Genomic DNA, 18,294 nt, shown 5'->3' on the forward strand with positions numbered 1-18,294 from the left:
GAATTCATTATGGTATTCAGCTAGTCTCATTCTGTTTGGTGGATATTACTACTTGAATTTTTCATTTTTATTGTTTTTAAAAAAAGCAGTTTGTTTTTGTAAGTTTGTTTTTTTGGTTTCTTTTTTTTTTAGATTTTTTTTTTTTTTTTAAGGAAATCTCTACACCCAATATGGGGCTCAAACTTACAACCCCAAGATCAAGAGTTGCATGGATGCTCTTCTGTTTGAAAGCTTGCCCGGCACCCCTGTTCTTCTAAGTTTTTGATAATGGGAAATAGTCATTTTATATTTCTGTTTTCCCTTTGGACATGTTAATTGAGTCAGTTTGGGTTAATTGGGTAGTTCCCTAGTCTGAATATTATGTTATTAAATTTAAAAAAAAGCTTACCGAGTTATGATATTTCCTCTCTTTTTTTTTTTTTAGCCAACACATATCTCTTTATGGTGCAAGCTCGAGGAATAATGTTGAGAGAAAATGTGAAAACAATAGGACATATGATCAGGCTGTACACAAATAAAAACACTACCCTCAACGGGACAGGTAAGATTGCTTGCTTCTTAATTGTGCTTTGTTTCTCCTCCTTGCCTTTGTAGTCAAAAGAAGTAAACCAAATCTCTCAAGCTCTGGTTTGGCCTGTAAGGCTCCTATTAAAGATGAAGGTGTCTCCTACTGAGTGTACTGGGAGATTCTATTGCCGCTTGAGCCAGGGCTGTCCATGTTTTAGGATGTGTAAAGGTGTTCTCACAGTGGTGATGGGAGTTTTGTATAAAGACACTTAAGTTAATTCTTTTTATTAAAGTTAACTCTTGGAAACATAAAATACAAAAAGCAGCTTATGCTTTTTCAGCTCACCTATGGTAGTTAAGAAAAATCAACCACAGAGAATAATTTGTCCATATTAGTCATTCTGCCATCTCTATGCCCATTCTAACTCCTAAAATGTTTTTCCAACCATGTTTAGAAAATACTTCTTGTTTTTAATTATAGAAGATTCGTAATAATTTTATGGCCTCTAAGGGGCTTAAGGGGAAATTATATAAAAGTGGAAATCCGTAGCTGCTCTTGTCTTTGAAAAATATTATCTGGAAGTAGAATGTCCATCAGAATCACATGAGGTTAAAGCCAAGTAATAGGCCAAAGTAGTGATTGAACGAAGGCAGAACTGATGCAGATAGATGGAACTATTGTGGAAGAACGCTCAGACTCCCATGTGGCAGTCTCTCTGCAGTGTTTCCTGAAGTTATTACATGTTCCTTCAAGGTTTCAATAACGGGTTGTCACTTGTTGCGTCCTCTATAGTCTCATTTTAGACAGTTAGAATTAAAGATTTCATTTGTGTCAACAGTTCTCCATTGTACCACTGTAAATGACAGACCGATACACACACACACACACAGACACACACACAATTAATAGGAAGTCCCTATCTGCCAACCGTAGATGTTCATTCTTCAAATGTGTGTTAAGGTGGGTAATAGTTTTACCCTTCTAAAAATTCAAGACTTCAAATTGATTCTTAATTTAATTTCCCACGTGCTTCTGCAAAATCCATTCTAGTCATTTGCCTGATTTGTTTTATGATGCCACAAATCAAAACACTCTTGTTTTCTCCCTTTTAAGTTGAAAGAAATTTCTTTTAGAAAGACTGTTGTTGTACCTGATATGTTAATAGTATTGTCAAAATCTCATTAACTGGTCTTGTTTTCATTGGTCTTCTGAATAGTAGGTCAATGTTAGGAGCAGTTTAAACATTATAAAAGCTTCTTTAGGACTTGTCCCGGTTGAATAAGTTGATTGTGAAAGTGTTCATTAAAAGTTCACTTAACTGAACAGAAATACTCAGCATCTTGGATGACTGTATTCATAGAAGGGAGTGCTGGGTATCTGTGCATAATTGAGTTCCTTTCCTGGGGCATGAATAAGTTTTATGTGGGAACTCAGTTGAACTTGATTAGGAGAATTGATTACTGGGTCAAGACAAACTCTCCCCTCACCTCACACCCCACAACTGGAAGAGAAGAAAAAGGGAAATCCACTTTTCCACTTACCAACTCATAGTTTCAATACTGACAAAGCAGCTACCGCCTACTTTGATTAGAGTTGGCTTACTTTTATGAACCTTTGAAAACTTTTCTCATGGTTCCTTTACTGGTGGTAAAACGGTTCACAAGAGACAGTCCATCATTGTATCAGCTAGGCATTGGATTTGGTTGTAAGAGAGACCCAGTTGCAGTGGCTTAAGCCCATGGGACTTTATGTTCTTCTATGAAAGAGATCTGGGAGTTGGATGTCTGGGGCCATCGTGGAGAAAGTCTCCACACGCCTTCTATCTTCTACTCTGTCATGGAGTTTTATAGTCTTCGAAGGTTGTTGTGGGGCTCCAGTCTTCCTATTTGTACTTGGGTCAGTAAGAAGGAGGAAAGGAAGAGGGAAGAAGAACAGAGGGACCCTTTTAAGGAGACTTCCCAGAAGTTTCACGTGGTATTTCTGCTTACTTTGCATTGGCCAGAACTTTGTTGTAGGGACTGTAAATTATGCTCTTTGAGCTGTGTGCATTGGTGCTTTGAATGAAATTGGGGTTCTCTTACCTAGGAGAAAGGGAAAATGGAATTTGAGTAGGCAACTCTGAGACTCTGCTGTGTTCATGTATACTGAACAATTCATGTAGTCAGTATTCTTACCTAGCTACTTGGAGACATAGCATTAAGAAGAACATCCTCTCTTTGTATGAGGATCTCTAGGCTTTTGAGAGAGATGGAAGCATACACAGTTACTTATAATGTAGTTGGTTATTTCTGCACAGACTTATATAGATATCACCTGCCAATAAGGTGTACTAAGAGCTAATTGAACTCTAGGGGAATTGATTAATATGTACTGACTCATTTAAAATTTAGCACTGGATGGCAAATAGGTTGTGATATTTCTAAATACATTTGATTTCAAAAAGGGGTTTTTAACCTTGTACCTGACTTTCTGAAGCACCAAATGTAAATAGATACTACGTATAATATTTTTGCAAAGAAATCACATACCCATAATCAAATGATGCTTTGCCCTGTAGCTATGGAGTTAGGCAAATTAAGGAAATACGATGTAATCAGTGAATAATTACCAAAGCAGATGATAAGGGTCATGCAATGTTAGAACTGGTAGGTTTGTTAGAAATAGCTGAGCACACTTCCTCGTTTGATGGCTGTGTGGTCTGAATGCTCAGACACTGCCAGACTGACACAGTAAGCCAGTGGTAAACAGACTAGAATTCTCACTGAGTTTCTGTACCTGCTTTAAGCTGCCTTTTGCAGGAAGAACAAAGCCCTTGAGAGCCTGATTTGGTGCTGTTCTTCTTTTCTTATAAGTGATAAGGTCCAGTGAGAGCTGAGGAGGGGACCTGTCCAGCAGTTTTCATTTTTCATTCTTCTCTGTTTCTCCTTTCTTCAGGTGTGGCTCTAGAAAAGAGGAAGAAGGCTGGGGGCCAGAACTCATTGTGTTTTCATCCATCCATTCATTAGATGAAATAATGTCTACATTTTAAAGCGGTTGTGGTAGATCCCGTCTCAAGTGCATCTATCATGCGTAACCTTTTAAAACTCCTGATTTTGAAAGCAGTGGTTATACCTGCTGGATCCAAGCACTTTTGTGGGAATAATGATTTTGTGGGTTTATTATAGTGTAGTCTCCAAAAGCTTAAATTATTGTTGGCTGAAAGATCAGTTGTGACGTGTTCATTTACAGTAAGTTTTTACCATGTTGTAGATACTTCGTTAGATACTGGAAATCAAAGGCAATTTGATTTAAAAAAAAATAGGTATTCAGACTAGTGGCAGGGGGTGGGTGGATAGACTTACACATAATACGTTGGTATGACATAAGCACCACTGGACATAGTACCCAAGGAGCGCAGAGACCCTCTGTAAGTCTGGCAGTGAGCTGGTCCTTAGGGTCATTTGTAATTATTTGGCCAAGAATAACACGTTTAGCCCCAAAACTTTGTATTTGAAGGAAGTGAATATACTGCTCTTCCATGTCTTTGAGTTTTGTTTTGTTTTGTTTTGTTTTCAATTTAGTCCTTTAAAAATTGATCAAAGAGATGCATGGATTCTTTTGTGAAAGACTCAGTCATTCTAGCACTAAAATAAAAAGTGAAACAGTCCTCTAGGCCTTCTGCTGCCATCAGACTCCCCAGGGGGAGCTTCCATTAGCAGTTTGTTTTGCAGAAATGTCTAGAGAGCTTACAATATCTCTGAGTTGCATGTAGATTTATAAATCATAGCATGTGGCTAAGAGAAGGGGCCCAAACATTAATCGCAAGATTAATTATGTAAAACAAGAAAATACTCTTATCTAAAGTTAACTACCTGACATTAAGAAATACTTGAGAATTTTGAGAATGTTAATATTTATCTGCCTCAGGATTATAAGAAAATGAATCTTCAGAACACGTAAAGGCCGGGGACAACCTTATTTATCTTCTGTGTTTAGCTCCTGCAAACGCATGGACTGTAGTAGCTGCCTGGTATAGTAGGAGTCCCCGGAAATGTGGAAACATTTTTTGAATATAACTTGGAATTTGATCTATATCTAGATATATTTTTAAAAAGCATCTAAAGGAAAGAATCAGAACTTTAATGGACTTACATTTATTTTATGTTCAGTATCTTTAAATCTTTTGAATGTATATGGGGGACATACAGAGTATGGACTGCTAGAGGGGTCTCTATGCTCTTGGTGTGTCCCTGGGCTTACAAAGCAATTAGTGTCCACTGAATACCCCTTCCCCTTCGGCTCGGAGGATTTTCCTGTGAAGTGCTTTCCACGGCTGCTCTGGAGAGAGCTCTCGGGAGCATTCTGGCACTGGGGCTTTCCCACTTTCCTACTTCCTGGAATAGGCCTTAGCGGTTGTACATCATTCGGCCCTACTTATCATCTTGGGGTTTCCTGGCAATACATACACTTATCTTAAAAACCTCCCCCATGCTCTGCCAAGTTTATAACTAGGATTTCCATGCAGTCCTTTGGAATTGGACTTTTTCCTCCAGCTTCTGAGTCCTCGTTGGTACCGGGACCCTTTACCCTCTGCTTAGCATCCTTTGCAGGGTCCCTTCCCGCAGGCGTGCCTTGGCTTGGAAGGTCCATCGTGGAGCCCAGGCTGCATCCCCTGTCAAGTCCATTTTGATGATGAGTGAATATCTGTGTTAGGCAAAAGGTGTGCAGGGTCGGTGTTTAGTGTTCTTTGACTCTTCTCATATACTTCATGTTCAATTGCCAGGATTCTACCATTCTTCCCTAGGGAGAGGGTTTAGCTTTTACAGATTAGTAAGGTATGTGGTTTTTACCTTTTGCCTTTTGCTTGCTGGTCATGCCAGACAGGCCTCTCTTTCCAGTCATATGCCTGTTCTCCTCTTTCTTATCTCTCTGCGTGCAGACCAGTTCAGATAGGAATAATTCCGTCATCAGAGCAGATTACTGGAGATTGAGAGGATAGCTTTGCATTTTCCTAAAGTGTCTGCTAGAGCTTCATTTCCTGTGGGTACACGGTTTATGATCCAGGAGACACTAGTTTAATCAGCTGTTTCCATGTCTTATCTCTTACTGCACGTTGGTCTCATTCTCTTGGACTGGCTTCCTCTGACATAGAGGAAACTGGCAGGTCACGGTTCTCAGACTTGCATCTCAGAACCTTGTTCCAGAAAGGGCTAAAACATCACCTCTTTGGTTCCAAGTTCAGAATTTCTAAAGTTCTGAATGTCCCGGGTTAAGTCACATGCAGGGCTCTGTACCAGTCACTCATAGCTCCAGCCACTGAATAGGTATATGGGCCAGGGATTGTTCTAAGCAATTTGTGCATTTCTCTTCCGAAATCTGAAAATGACTACATGCGGTAGGCAGAGAAGAGAAACCACATTGTCTTGCCCTGTACCACAAATCTCGTGCATGTTGGAGCAAGGAGTTGAACTCCACATTTGACTGTGGTGCTCTAACCAGTGTCTTCCATGCTGTATTAACTTGCAGTATCTAAAGATAACGGACCTAATGTAATACACAGCTCAGGGCTCCCCAGGGACTGCAGCCTATGAGTTGGGAACTTAAAGATTTAAAATGGACCGCGTTACAGAAGTAAGTTGAGTGGGTAAATCTCAGTTTTTTAAGTGTGGGGTGGTGAGAAAACATTACTCCCACCCCTCAGCCCCTTGGTTACTAGAAGCATTGTGCCGTGGCTCTGTGGTCGCCCAGGATACCCTTGGCCATTGCTAGCGGAGGGGATTCCCGGGTGTACTTCCCCAATCCCTTTTGATCTTGCTCAGCCAGGGGAGGGATGGGAGCAGGTGCTCTCATAGGGTCGGGGATGACCCTGCTCTGTATGTGTGCACGGATGAGGCCAGGCTGTTCTCTAGACTTGTCCGCGAGTTCCCTTGGGAAGTCACGCTCAGAGGTCCTTTCCAGTAGCAGTGACGGGTGAACGGGAGAGCAGCCACGGCGGCTGCATTTGCTTTCCTCTGGTTCTTTATAGATAATTGCCCGTAAGTACAGATTGCGTATAGCAGGTCTTCTTACAGTGATAGTGACATATCTCATACTAGGAGCAAAGCAAAAGGCAGTTTTTTGGTTGTAACTTTTTTCTCTCTCTCTCCAAGATTATCCCGAAGGCAATAATTCAAGTGATTATCTTGTTCAAACAACAACATATCTTCCGGAAAACTTCACATATTCACCATATCTACCGTGCCCAGAAAAACTGCCTTATATGCGTAAGTGTCATCTAGTTTTGACTTAACTGTTTGCTTGTGTTATAATAAAATAATAAAAACCACATGGTTTGGGCACGCCACACTCAGATCATGACTGTGGGTGGTAATGTTTATGTTACGTAGCATGTTACCTGATTGTTCTTTTTTTGAGAAAGCGGTTTTTTTTGGAGGGGGAGGGCGATTGAAAAGCTGAAGAAAAAACTCATCCTTTGCCCAGAAGTAACCCCTATTGTGAGTTTGATAGGTATTCTTACAGGTAATTTTAAAATTATTTCTTACATAAATAGATGCTTAGATAGAAAATTATAATGATGCAAAAGTTTTAAGAATTTATATAAATGGTCTTAAAATTACAATTCTTTCTATAATTTGCTTGCTTAATTTTTAAGAACTATCCATGTCAATGCATATCGATCTATTTATTTTCCTTAGCTACTGTGTAGTACACCCTTGAATAAATATACCACATTTCAATTACCGTTTTCTCTGCTGATGGAAATTTAGGTTATTTCCACTTTTTTGCTCTCACAAAGTAATGTTCTAGGGAGCAGCGTAGTACAGTGTCTGTGTGTGGTGCCTATGTGCTGGGCATGCATACCTAAACTGGAGTTGGTGTGTAGGCTGCTTGGGTTTGTACCAAAGCAGCTGGTCAGTTTATATCCCCAACAGCAAACATGAATGTACCATGTTGATAGGGATGGACTGCAAAATTTTTACTAGTCTGATAAAAATATTTTTTCTAACCTGTTAGATAAAAAGTGATATCCGTTGTTGGAATTTTCACTTTTCTTATTACTAGTGGGTTTGAGTAACTTTTTTTTAAAGATTTATTTATTTATTTGAGAGAGAGAGCAGAGCACAAGTAGGGGGAGGGGCAGAGGAGAGGGAGAGAGAATCTCCAGCAGACTTCCCACTGAGTGCTGAGCCGAATACGACACAGGGGTTCAGGACCCTGAGATCACAACCTGAGCCGAAATCAAGAGTCAGACACTTAACCGACTGAGCCACCCAGGCCCCTTGAGTAACTTTTGATATGTTTGTGAGTGGTTTTGAATTTTCTCTCCTGTGACTCAGTCGTGGGCTTTATCAGTTCCATATTGGTTAATTAGGTTTTCATATTAATTGATGGAAGTTCTTTACATATATTCCAGCGGTGACCTACTGTCTGCTGTATGTGGTTTGATAGTTTTTCAGAGTCCCTCGCTTGTCTTTTCATTTTGTTTATGGAATCTTTTATAGAAGTTTAAGGTTATGATGTTTCCAAGTATATCAATCATGTTATTTAAAGCTTTTTGGTCTTAAGAAAGCTTTCCTTATTACTTGAAGGCCATACAAATACTCTTATTTCCTTCTAACAGTTTTACCGTTTTGTATTTAACTTTTGTGTATAATATGAGATAGAGATCAAGATAGGGAATTTTAAATGTATATATTTTTTCAAAATTATGACGACAGTCCATCCTCATCAGAAAGCCCACCGTAATCACCCAGAAGCCGCAGGGCTAATCATTTTGGCGTTTTTTCCTTTGTCTATTCCCTTGCCCCTAATTTTAAGCAGACTCTATATGTAAGTTTGTATGTTGACTTTTATGTAATTAAAATTTAAATAAACATCCTTTTGAATTGCTTGTTTGCCCTTGGGTTCTAAAGTCCTATCTGAATGTGTTTTTTATGTCTTCACATGAGTATTCTTTATTGAGGAAGTTAGCCTTTGCCTGGCATATTTGTAGGATTTTTTCAGTTGAGTGTACATCAGAATCAGTTGGATAGTCTTTTAAAATAGAGATTGTAGGGCTCCACCGTCAGAGTTTCAGACTCTGTAGATCTCGAGGAGGGTCTGAGAATTTTCATTTCTGGCAAGTTCCTAGGTGCTAGTGATCCTTGGCCCACACTTTGAGACCAACTAATCTAGAATAGATCCTGGCTATACTGAGCCTGGGGAACTCTTATAATTCTTGGTCCCAACCCATAAGTGATTTTATTAACCTGACAGGGGGCATGAGTATTTACAAAAAATTCCTGCTTGCTTCTAGTCTTGCTCTCTCTTTGCTGTCTTATAGTAGAGAATGAAGCTGTGATCTTTGTGGCTCTACATTTGTCATGACTTTGTTATTGTAGCCTTGGTTTTCTAAAAATGAATGTTTGTCTGTGTAGTACCGAAACCACTAAGTAATGTTCTGTTGAAATATTGATTACAATAATTTCATTTTCATAATTTGCATATTCAAGGATTTATAGTTTTAGGAAATCTTTCTGTTCTTGGTGTAGTTGCCATTTTCTTAATTACTGCTTTATGGGTACTAGTTAAACTCTGTTTAAAAGCATCTGCCTGCCAGGCCTTCCTACTAGCCCTGTCCTCCTCCAGGCCCATAACTTGTTATTGCTCCTGTCCTAGGGCTTGCGGGATTGTGTCAGGGCTGCTAGGCGCCGCCTTTTCTCTGAATGTCCTGGTGCTACTGTTCCTTATCACTGCTTCCGTCAGTCTTGTGTTTTCACAAGAGAGGATCACATTGGTTTGGCAAGCCACCTTTTCACAGAAGGCGTCCGCATGGGCTGCTGGCTTTGGGTCCATCAGCAACCCCATGTCCAGTTAGAAAATCAGCCACATACCCATAACTACTTAGAAAGGGGCTATGGGTACAGCCAGTGTAATGAGACTTCTTGCAAGAGGGCCTTGCATGGACCATCCAGGAGAGCCCCTTCACTTAGTCATGTGACCTCTGCAAAGGGGAGCCTCACTTTACCTATCTGTAAAATATGGGAGTGTAATATCAATTTCACAGTGTTGCAAGGCTACAAAGAAGTGTAGTGCTTGAAGCTTGATAGACATTAGTTTGATATTCCCTTTCTTTCTCACTGCTTTGAGGGTGCCAGACTTTGTAATGACGAAGGGGGTATGAGAAACCCAGGAGAAATGGGTGGAGTTAAGGGGTTCTATACTTAGCTATACATCCCAAATTGATTTTTAATTAACAGGATTATTTTCCATCTGTCATAGAGAACAGCATACTAAAATACCTAAGTATAAAATCTTATAATATCATACAAAATAACTGAATACAATACCTCCCTAAATAATAGTTAAAGGAAGTCTGTGTAGGAAGAAGTTCTCCTTTGATGAAAACTGTGCAAGTATGATGATACTTAATTTTCCTACATTCACCAAAAGTGAAGTTAAGGCTTAAAATTGGTGTTTGATTATCTAGCTATAACTTTTTAAAAAATTTTTCTCTAGTGTAACAATGGGGCTAGCAACACTGCATTGCCATAAAGATAAAGTTGGAACTTTTCCAGTTGGAATTCAGATAAAATTGATTTCATGGATTTCAGCAATGTTTTACATTCAATCAGTTACACTCTAAAACCTATTTTAATGTGTGTTATTTATACACTATGAATGACTTCTTTGTCAGTGTTAGTATTTATAGATTTTCCAGAGGGCTTAATCCACTTTCAGCTTTTTAAAATTTATGTGAGACTCTCCATGCTAACAAAGTAGAAATTTCACTTTATCTAGAGGTTAAAAATAATAAGTGCTTAGGGTGGATGTTTTGATTTTTCTGAGTAAAGTAGAGCTAGAAAATGTCATTTGTGTACTTTTCAGAATGAAGGTAGCCTTACGTGGAATTTTCCTGTCTTTTAATTCTTAATTCAACTAGAATACATTTGCAGCAATGTTCATGTATTTTGTCCTTACTGTTGTGGAATAGTTCCCTTTAGGGTTTAAAAACCTGATAATTGCAATAGCTGCTAGACTTAGGAACATAACGAAAGCTATAAGGACTTTTTGAGATGAGTTTAAATAATTCAAATGAAAATCAGCAAAGAGGGAAAAGGTAAATAAATACACTTCAGAGAAGCTCAAAGACTGTTTAATGTGACAAACCATTGTGCATATGTTTTTGTAAAAAGAGAGACGGGAGCCATTTTAGAGTAAACCACATGTGGTGGCCCTGGGTTGTTCACAGGGACAGACAGAGGAGAAACAAAGCTGAATATGATCCCGTGTCTACCAGCCAGAGCAGGTAACACGCTCAGAGGAAGGCAGTATGCTTACTGCTGTGAATGGATTCTTGTGTGATGAAAGGAGTCAGTGGTTCATTCTAGCAGGAGAAGGGAGACGTCAGTGAGAGGGGATGTCTTGCAAGATCGTTCAGTGGGCAGCTGAAGTAGCAGTGTCAGAGCACGAAGGGCTCTGTGTTTTGAGAACAGAGGGTCGTATGCTGTGATTAGGGCAGGTGTGTGGTCGGGCGTGTGGGAGGTGAGGCTGGACAGGGAGGTGAGGGGCCTTGAGGGCCATGTGGGTTCTGTGAATCCCTGGGCATCCGTGAGATAGGCCTCGGAGGGAGCAGAGCCCCTGAGCCTATTTGCTAAGGGTTGATTTATGGCCTCTATGCATATCTGTAGGGTGAGGGTGCACAGTTTTCAAAGGGTTGGGGACAAAAAAGGGTAAAACAAAAACAAAAACCCCACTGCTTTAAGCAGATGACTAATGTGACTAAGGTGGTATCCAGAAAGATTATTCTGATGAGGAGCTGAAAAGTGGATGAGAATGGGGAAGTACTAGACTCTGGAAGACCAGTGAGGAGCTTTCTGAGGGGGCCAAGAGGAATGATGAGAGCAAGTGCTGAAACCGTGGCATTGGAGAGAGGACAGGGCACCAAAGAGAAGCACCAGGGGTGCCATTGGCCGGATGTGGTGACCAACTAAGAGATCAGGGCTCATGGGAAGGTTTCTGGCTTGGTGACTGGTCACTGAAACAAGTAATGCAGGATAAACATCACATTTGGGAAATGGGAAGTTAATGAGGAAGTTAGCATTGGGCCCCTTCTTTTTAAAGCTCAGGAGAGTTGATGTGGGGTCTGAATTTCATCAGCGAGATCCAGGCTGGAAATAGAGGAAGTGAGACAGGATACTAAGGGTGGGTCCCTGGAGAGCACCAGCACTTGTGGGGGCAGGGGGTGAGGGGGCATCTGTAGAAGAAGGCACACAGTCATGGGCCGAGAGGAGTCAGAGGACAGTGTCCCAGAGGCTAATGAGAAGAGTGTTTCAAGGAGAGAGTGTTCTGTCTTGTGACATACCTCAAAGCAGGTGGAAGGACGACCTGTGAAAAGCCCTTGAATTTGGCATGAAGAAGGGGGGGAGGGCGACAGCAAGCACAGTCTCAGTAGAGGGGTGGGCTAAGAGGCAACATATACTGTCTGGAGAAGTGACCCAGAGGTGTGTGAAAACTAGTTCATTAAAAAAAAAAAAAAGTTTGGTGGGAAAGGGAAGCAGAAGGGGGTAAAGTATCGGGTGGAGGTGAGGGCAAGGGAAGAACTCTTTGGGAAGATGTGGACTTGAGCGAGTTTTAGGCATTACAGAGAGATAAGAGATGGGGAGTATAAAGGAGGAGAAGGGAAGTATCCACGGAGCCAGATTCTGGAGAAATGTACAGGAAACAGAAATCTGCTCAGGTCAAGGAATTAGCCTTGGAAAGTAGGAACCGCTTCTCCCCTGAGGCAGGAGTACAGTTCATTTGGCGATGAGGTGGAGAAAGTTAAGGGGGTTCATGCCTGTTGCTTCTGTGTTCCTAGTAAAGTGGGAGGCCACATACATATGAGAGGTTGACCAAGAAGGACTGAGCAGCATGAAAGGGAGAAGAAAATATTTAAAAAGTTGTCATAGCGGAGTCACCTAATCACAAATGAAAGGTGACTAAGTGGTTAGCTGAGAGAGCCCGCCTACCCTGGGGGGTCAAAATGCACAGATATTGTGATGCTTGCTTTGTTGAGAGCTTACCGTGTTCAAGGCAATGTATTGGGTACTATCACTTAGGATGAGGTTAGTGTGTGTGCTTATGTGCTTTTCTTACTGGTGTTATTGGGTAGAGGATTCAGGCATGGACAGTTATTGCTGAGGCGTGTCAGGTCAGCAAGGGAGGGGAAGGAAGAATATTTGTGAGCGAATAGGTGTGGCTTAGTCCATTTGGGCTGCTAAAACAAAAATACCATAGACTGAATGACTTAAACATTAAGTATTTATTTCATCATCAGGAAGGCCGGAAGTGTTAAGATTAAAGAGCTGCAGCAGATTCAGTGCCTGGTGAGGGCCTGATTCTTGGGTCACAGATGGCCATCTTCTCACTGTGTCCCCATGAGGTGGAAAGGGCGAGGGATCTCTCGGATATCTTTTATAAGGCTCCTAATCCTGTTTATGAAGGCTTTGTCCTCATGACCTAATCACCTTCCAAAGGCCCCACCTCCCAATACCACCATATTGAGGGTTAGGATTTCAACATAGGAATTTCAGAGAACACAGACATTCAGCCTGTTACGAGGGGCTGTGATTGGGTAGAACTCACGGAGCTGTGTTTCTCTAAGTGTGCCCAGGGATCATCCGTGCCAGAATGAGCTTGGGATACTGGTTAGAAGTGTAAGCCTCTCAGCCGAACCTCAGATCGACGGGGAAGGTCAGGTTTCCTGGTTGCAAACCCCAGAATACAATCTGGCTTGGTTTGAGGGGAAGGGGTATCTGTGAAAGGATACTGGGCAGTCCTCGGAAAGCCTGGCTGGCCACAGAGAGGATGAGAGGCTGCACGGCCGCGATGAGGCCCAGACTCCCCCGAAGCATCTCTTGCTTTCACTCAGCAGAGTCACAGTTTCCACCATGGTGCTCGGGTCTGGAGACCAGAAGTGCCCCTAAAGCTGGAAGCTTCTGCCAACTGGTTTTACCAAAAGGTAGTTTTGTAAAGTGCCCCTGTCCTCGTGGTGTTCTCTCCTGTTCTGCTGGTGTATGTGGTCACGTGACTGCTCCTATCGGCTAGAGAGGATGGAAGAGTGGGTTCTAGCGTCTTCCTCTGGAAGGCAGGACTCAGTGGTGGGCAGTTCAAGCACTTGAAATGTGTTCACATGAAGCAAACACGATCCAGGGTTATCTACTGACAGAGGAGTTTTGAGAATGGGGCCAGTCACCGTCATTCTAAACAGCCATGCCTGCTGATTCTTAGCCATACCACCAAATTTAGTGAGCTGCTTTATTAGAAGACCAGATAGATGGGAAAAAGTAAGAATTTGGCAGAGAGAACTTGAAGCCAGAGCTGACTGGCTTTCAACTCTGACACTGCCAGTCGTTCTGGGTGACAGTGATGCTGAGGGGGTGAATACAGATCTGGGTTTGTAAGGATGATGGACAGGGAGGGGTGAGTACCTCCCTGTCAGTAAACAGGTCTGGATATTCGAAGGTGGTATGATTAACAATCATAAACTTCAAAGGGGGTGGAAGTAAACATTTTTTTTGTAAAGTGTAGGTGTAAGTCTGTGGAACACCTTCTTTATCCCTGGCTCCAAGACTGTAGACTTAGGAAAGTGAGCACTTAGCACAGTTTGGAAGGAAGAACACTTGTTCATTTAAGATGATTAGTGAGGTGATTTTCTAGAAAAAACACTGAGGTGCGGCATTTGGAAATTTCTTGACAATGAAATGGTTCCAGAAAACACATTTGAAATCACAGGAGGAGTATATGACATACTGTATTTTCTTTTTTCTTTTCTTTTTTTTCTTTGCTTTCCTTCCTTCCTCCCTCCCTTCCTTCCCTCCTTCCTTCCTTCCTTCCTTCCTTCCTTCCTTCCTTCCTTCGCATATATTTTCTTGACAAGACACACCATTAATTACATGATGGCTTTTTGGGAACAGGAAGAAGCAGTACACTAAATGCACCCATTGTGGGGTATGCCCTGTGTCAGTGTGCTGAAACATTAAACGAGTGCATGTGTCAGAGTTGAGGAAATAAGTAATAGTTGTGGACTGTGACTCTAGAGGAGGTCTTCAGCTTCTCAACAGTCGGGGACTAGGAAAACCGTGCGGAAAAATGTGCTAAAGGCTGTGAGACCTTGGGGGCTGGAACAAAGGCTCATTGGGTGGGTTAGAAGGCAAAGGTAGGGACAAAAAGCAAAGACTGTTACCTGCAGGTTTCAGTTAGTCATTCAGATTAAAGCAGGAGAAAACCATAAGCAAAGGAGAAAATTGGGTGTTAAGAACTGTGTGTTATGGGCAGGATTAGGGGATGAAAACTTGGGCTGGCTGGGGGCTGTTATTTTGGGTCATCTACATGTGGGACACCTTTTACACAAATGTCTTATAGATGTATTTTAGCTCCTGATGGAGCCAGCGGGTGGAGACACAGGTAGAAAGGAAGCAGAAGAAAGAGAGGTAAGACAGAATTTGGACGTGGCCAGCTTTGCCCTTCCTACCCATTCATTCATTCGTTCGTTCGTTTTTTCATTCATCCCTCCAGTGTGCAGGCATTGGTCATGCGTGGCTAAAAACCACTCTGTGTTTAAAATACTTAGATTTGGGGGGCGCCTGGATGGCATTAAGTGTCTGACACTTGGTTTCAGGTCATGATCTCAGGGTCGTGAGATTGAGCCCCACGTCGGGCTCCATGCTCAGTGAGGCGTCTGCTTGAGAGTCTCTCTCTCCCTCTCCTTCCGCCCCCTCCCTGCTTGCACACTCTCTAAATAAATAAATAAAATCTTAAAAAAAAAGAATTCTTAGATTTGGTTACTTCAGTAGTTGAGTAAGAAATTACTTGTGTAAACAGACATAAAATTCCAAAAGTTGGGGTGCCTGGGTGGCTCAGTTGGTTAAGCATCTGCCTTTGGCTCAGATCATGGTCTCTGGGTCCCGGGATCGAGCCCCATGTCAGGCTTCCTGCTCAGTGGGGAGTCTGCTTCTCTCTCTCTGTCTCTCCAATAGATAAATAAATAAAATCTTTTTAAAAAAAATTCCAGAAGTTGAAAAGCCTAAGTAATTCCCCATTGGGAATAGGCAGTTTCTAGTGTTGGCTTCAAAGGGGGCAGTGGGTGACTGGGGACAAGATGGCTGTAAGCGAATAGCCTCAAGCTGTGCTCAGGCAGCTGTCCAGAGGGTGGGGGAGAGCATGTGCTCTCTTATCATAACAATAAAAATTTGACTTCGGAGTGGAATTCACCCAATGGGATATTTCTTTAGGAAATTCAGGTCTTTCTCAACACTGTCATCAGATCGTTCGACTGTGCACATTTGAGGGCAAAGTGGTGATAAAAAGCCAGGGTATCCAGAGTTAGGCTTTAGATGCCAAAAAATAGATAATAGGTCCTAAGCCCAGTGAAGGAGTCACAGAAAGCTGTTGATTTATAGGGAAAACAACTCTCTGGCTAGAGATAATATATGCCTTAAATTTTACTTGAAATGTAAGAAAAAATGTAAATATAAGTAATTCATATGTATTGACTATTCTTTTAAGATTAAATTGTATTTTAGTAGAAAAAGTAATATCCTAAGTCATGTCATATGATACCTCAAATGCATACTACCATGAGCCTGTGGTTTGGTCCTGTATGTACCTGATGGACCCCAGAGCCATTTAGGTTTCCAAACTGTGTGGCATTATTGCATAATTCATCATTAAGAAATTATAGTAAATGTCGTATATAACCAATGGTGCAACTAAGTTTTTCTCATACATAAAAGAAATAGTTTGGCATGCAGGCTTTGTTGCCAGGACTAATGGGTAGCTTACAGTTGACTTTCATGCTTCCACTTGACCCCAGTTAGGGCCCTGCTCTTTCCTTTCTAACCCCATTTCTGCCTTCCAAACAGTGAAAAATCAAGACTTGATAAATTATGTTATTTACGTGCTGATAGCACTGCTAGATACACTGTTTTCAGCAAATATATTTATTTTTCGACCTTTTAATTTCTCTCCTTTTTTTAAAAAAGATTTTATTTATTTATTTGACAGAGAGAGACAGCCAGTGAGAGAGGGAACACAAGCAGGGGGAGTGGGAGAGGAAGAGGCAGGCTCCCAGCGGAGGAACCTGATGTGGGGCTCCATCCCAGAATGCCGGGATCACGCCCTGAGCTGAAGGCAGACGCTTAACAACTGAGCCACCCAGGCGCCCCTTAACCTTTTAATTTCTAATTGGGGAACGAGCACATGTGTCATTGGAAGAGCTCAGATTAGCACAGGTGCGGAGTGAAGATTGGGGGTTCTCTGTGAAGCTCAGTGGGTCCTTCCTCTCCAGTTGCCCTAGAAATCTCAACAAATGAAATAAAGGGGGCTAGGCTGGCTGACTGCTTACTTCTCTACAAGTAAAGAGAGATGTGTCCTCTCCTGGTTTCACAGCACAGGAATGCTTCTTTGAGTGGAACCTGAAGGGGACATCCAGTATGTAAAGGAGGTGAAAGTAGTTTCAGTGTGTGCAGTGGTAGGAGGACCCCAAGTCCTCCCTGACCACAGGCTCACCTTGAGAGGTTTGTTTGGAAACCACATCAGCAGTAGTTCCTCTGCTCAGTGCCTCTTCCAGGCCATATGCCCCTTTCCCGTCACTTCCTGTGCATGGGGTCTTTTCCCCAAGACCATGTGTTGAGAAGCAGGAGCTGGTGTATTAAGAAGACCCAGATTATGACCTGCTGAATGGGGCACAAGCCACCTACATGGGGTTGGCAGGTAGCTCCCTGAGCATCTGAGCTCCCACTTTGGGGATGTGAAACCCAAACCCATGGGGTTGTTTTGACGAAAGTTTCGGTTTCAGGACAGCCCCACAAAGGAAGTAGATTTAATAACTTACAGATCCCAGAAGCAAGGGGGCGCAGTGAGCTGGGAGAAGGGCAGCACTCTGTTCCACGTGGAGTGAGCAGGAGACCGAGCAGGGGAGCCAGCACCTAATCACTTAAATAGAGTGGTTGGGGCAGAGGTCACTTAACTTTTTTGTGGTCTTCATTCTACATGGTTATTTTAAAAGGTGCCCTAGCAGAAGCAAAGCAGGAACTTATGGCGGAAATCCTAAACTCAGGTCCTTATCTAAGTGTCCGAATTGGGGTGTGAGCAGGGTTATCATACTTTGAAATGCCCAGGCAACAATTCAGAAAAACAAAATTGTTTTTTCAGAAGAACAATAGTTGTTTTTCTCACCACATTGACCCCGTGATGCCTAGGCATTAATCTTTAGAGATCATAGGCACTATTTGGACAGTGGAGATGTTGGACACTGGCAGGGTTTTTGGTCACCCAGTGCATAAAACACTTGAGCAAAGCAAAAATGGCCATCAATAATATCAATAGACAAACAACAGTTTGAAATGCTGTCCGTAACTGCCCTCCCTGTTTGTTCGGGTCCAGCCACGAAAATAAGCCAAAGCCCCTGGATGAGGTTAAAGTAGGTATCTGATGAAACACTTGGATGAGATTATGGAATACTTGTACCTGTTGGGCCATGCCTTGTAAATTTGTCTGAAGTTTTCCAGAATTATTAATACACATGGAGCAGGTGGGGCCCTTCCCAGCACATAGAGCTCCTTCCCTGGCCAGTAGGTAACCTAAAATGGCATGGTTATCCAGAACTGTCTGTGCTAGAGAATCAGGTGTTTGTATCAGGGTTAGTCTTTGATGTCGAAGCCCCGTGTGTTCAGCAGGGCAGCTGACAGGTTGGTGTTTGTCTTAATAATTTGTTGTGTGCCCGGTGCGGTGGCACCTAGCCCAGCTCCAGTGAGGGATAGCCGCAGAGCTCGGCACAATATAAC

The 18,294-nt window shown here is 42.1% G+C and overlaps 1 protein-coding gene across 1 annotated transcript in view; it reads left to right on the plus strand.

The window, feature by feature from the left end:
* Positions 1-18,294, plus strand: part of B4GALT6 (beta-1,4-galactosyltransferase 6) — a 67,960-nt gene that overhangs the window by 21,620 nt on the left and 28,046 nt on the right. The window contains exons 2-3 of the mRNA XM_008690958.2: positions 425-541; positions 6,637-6,750. Coding sequence (XP_008689180.1) covers positions 425-541; positions 6,637-6,750 — 231 coding nt within the window. The remainder of the gene's footprint in view (positions 1-424; positions 542-6,636; positions 6,751-18,294) is intronic.

Source organism: Ursus maritimus, unplaced genomic scaffold (genome assembly GCF_017311325.1).
Source record: "Ursus maritimus isolate PB19 unplaced genomic scaffold, ASM1731132v1 scaffold_18, whole genome shotgun sequence".
Classification (NCBI taxonomy): Eukaryota; Metazoa; Chordata; class Mammalia; order Carnivora; family Ursidae; genus Ursus; species Ursus maritimus.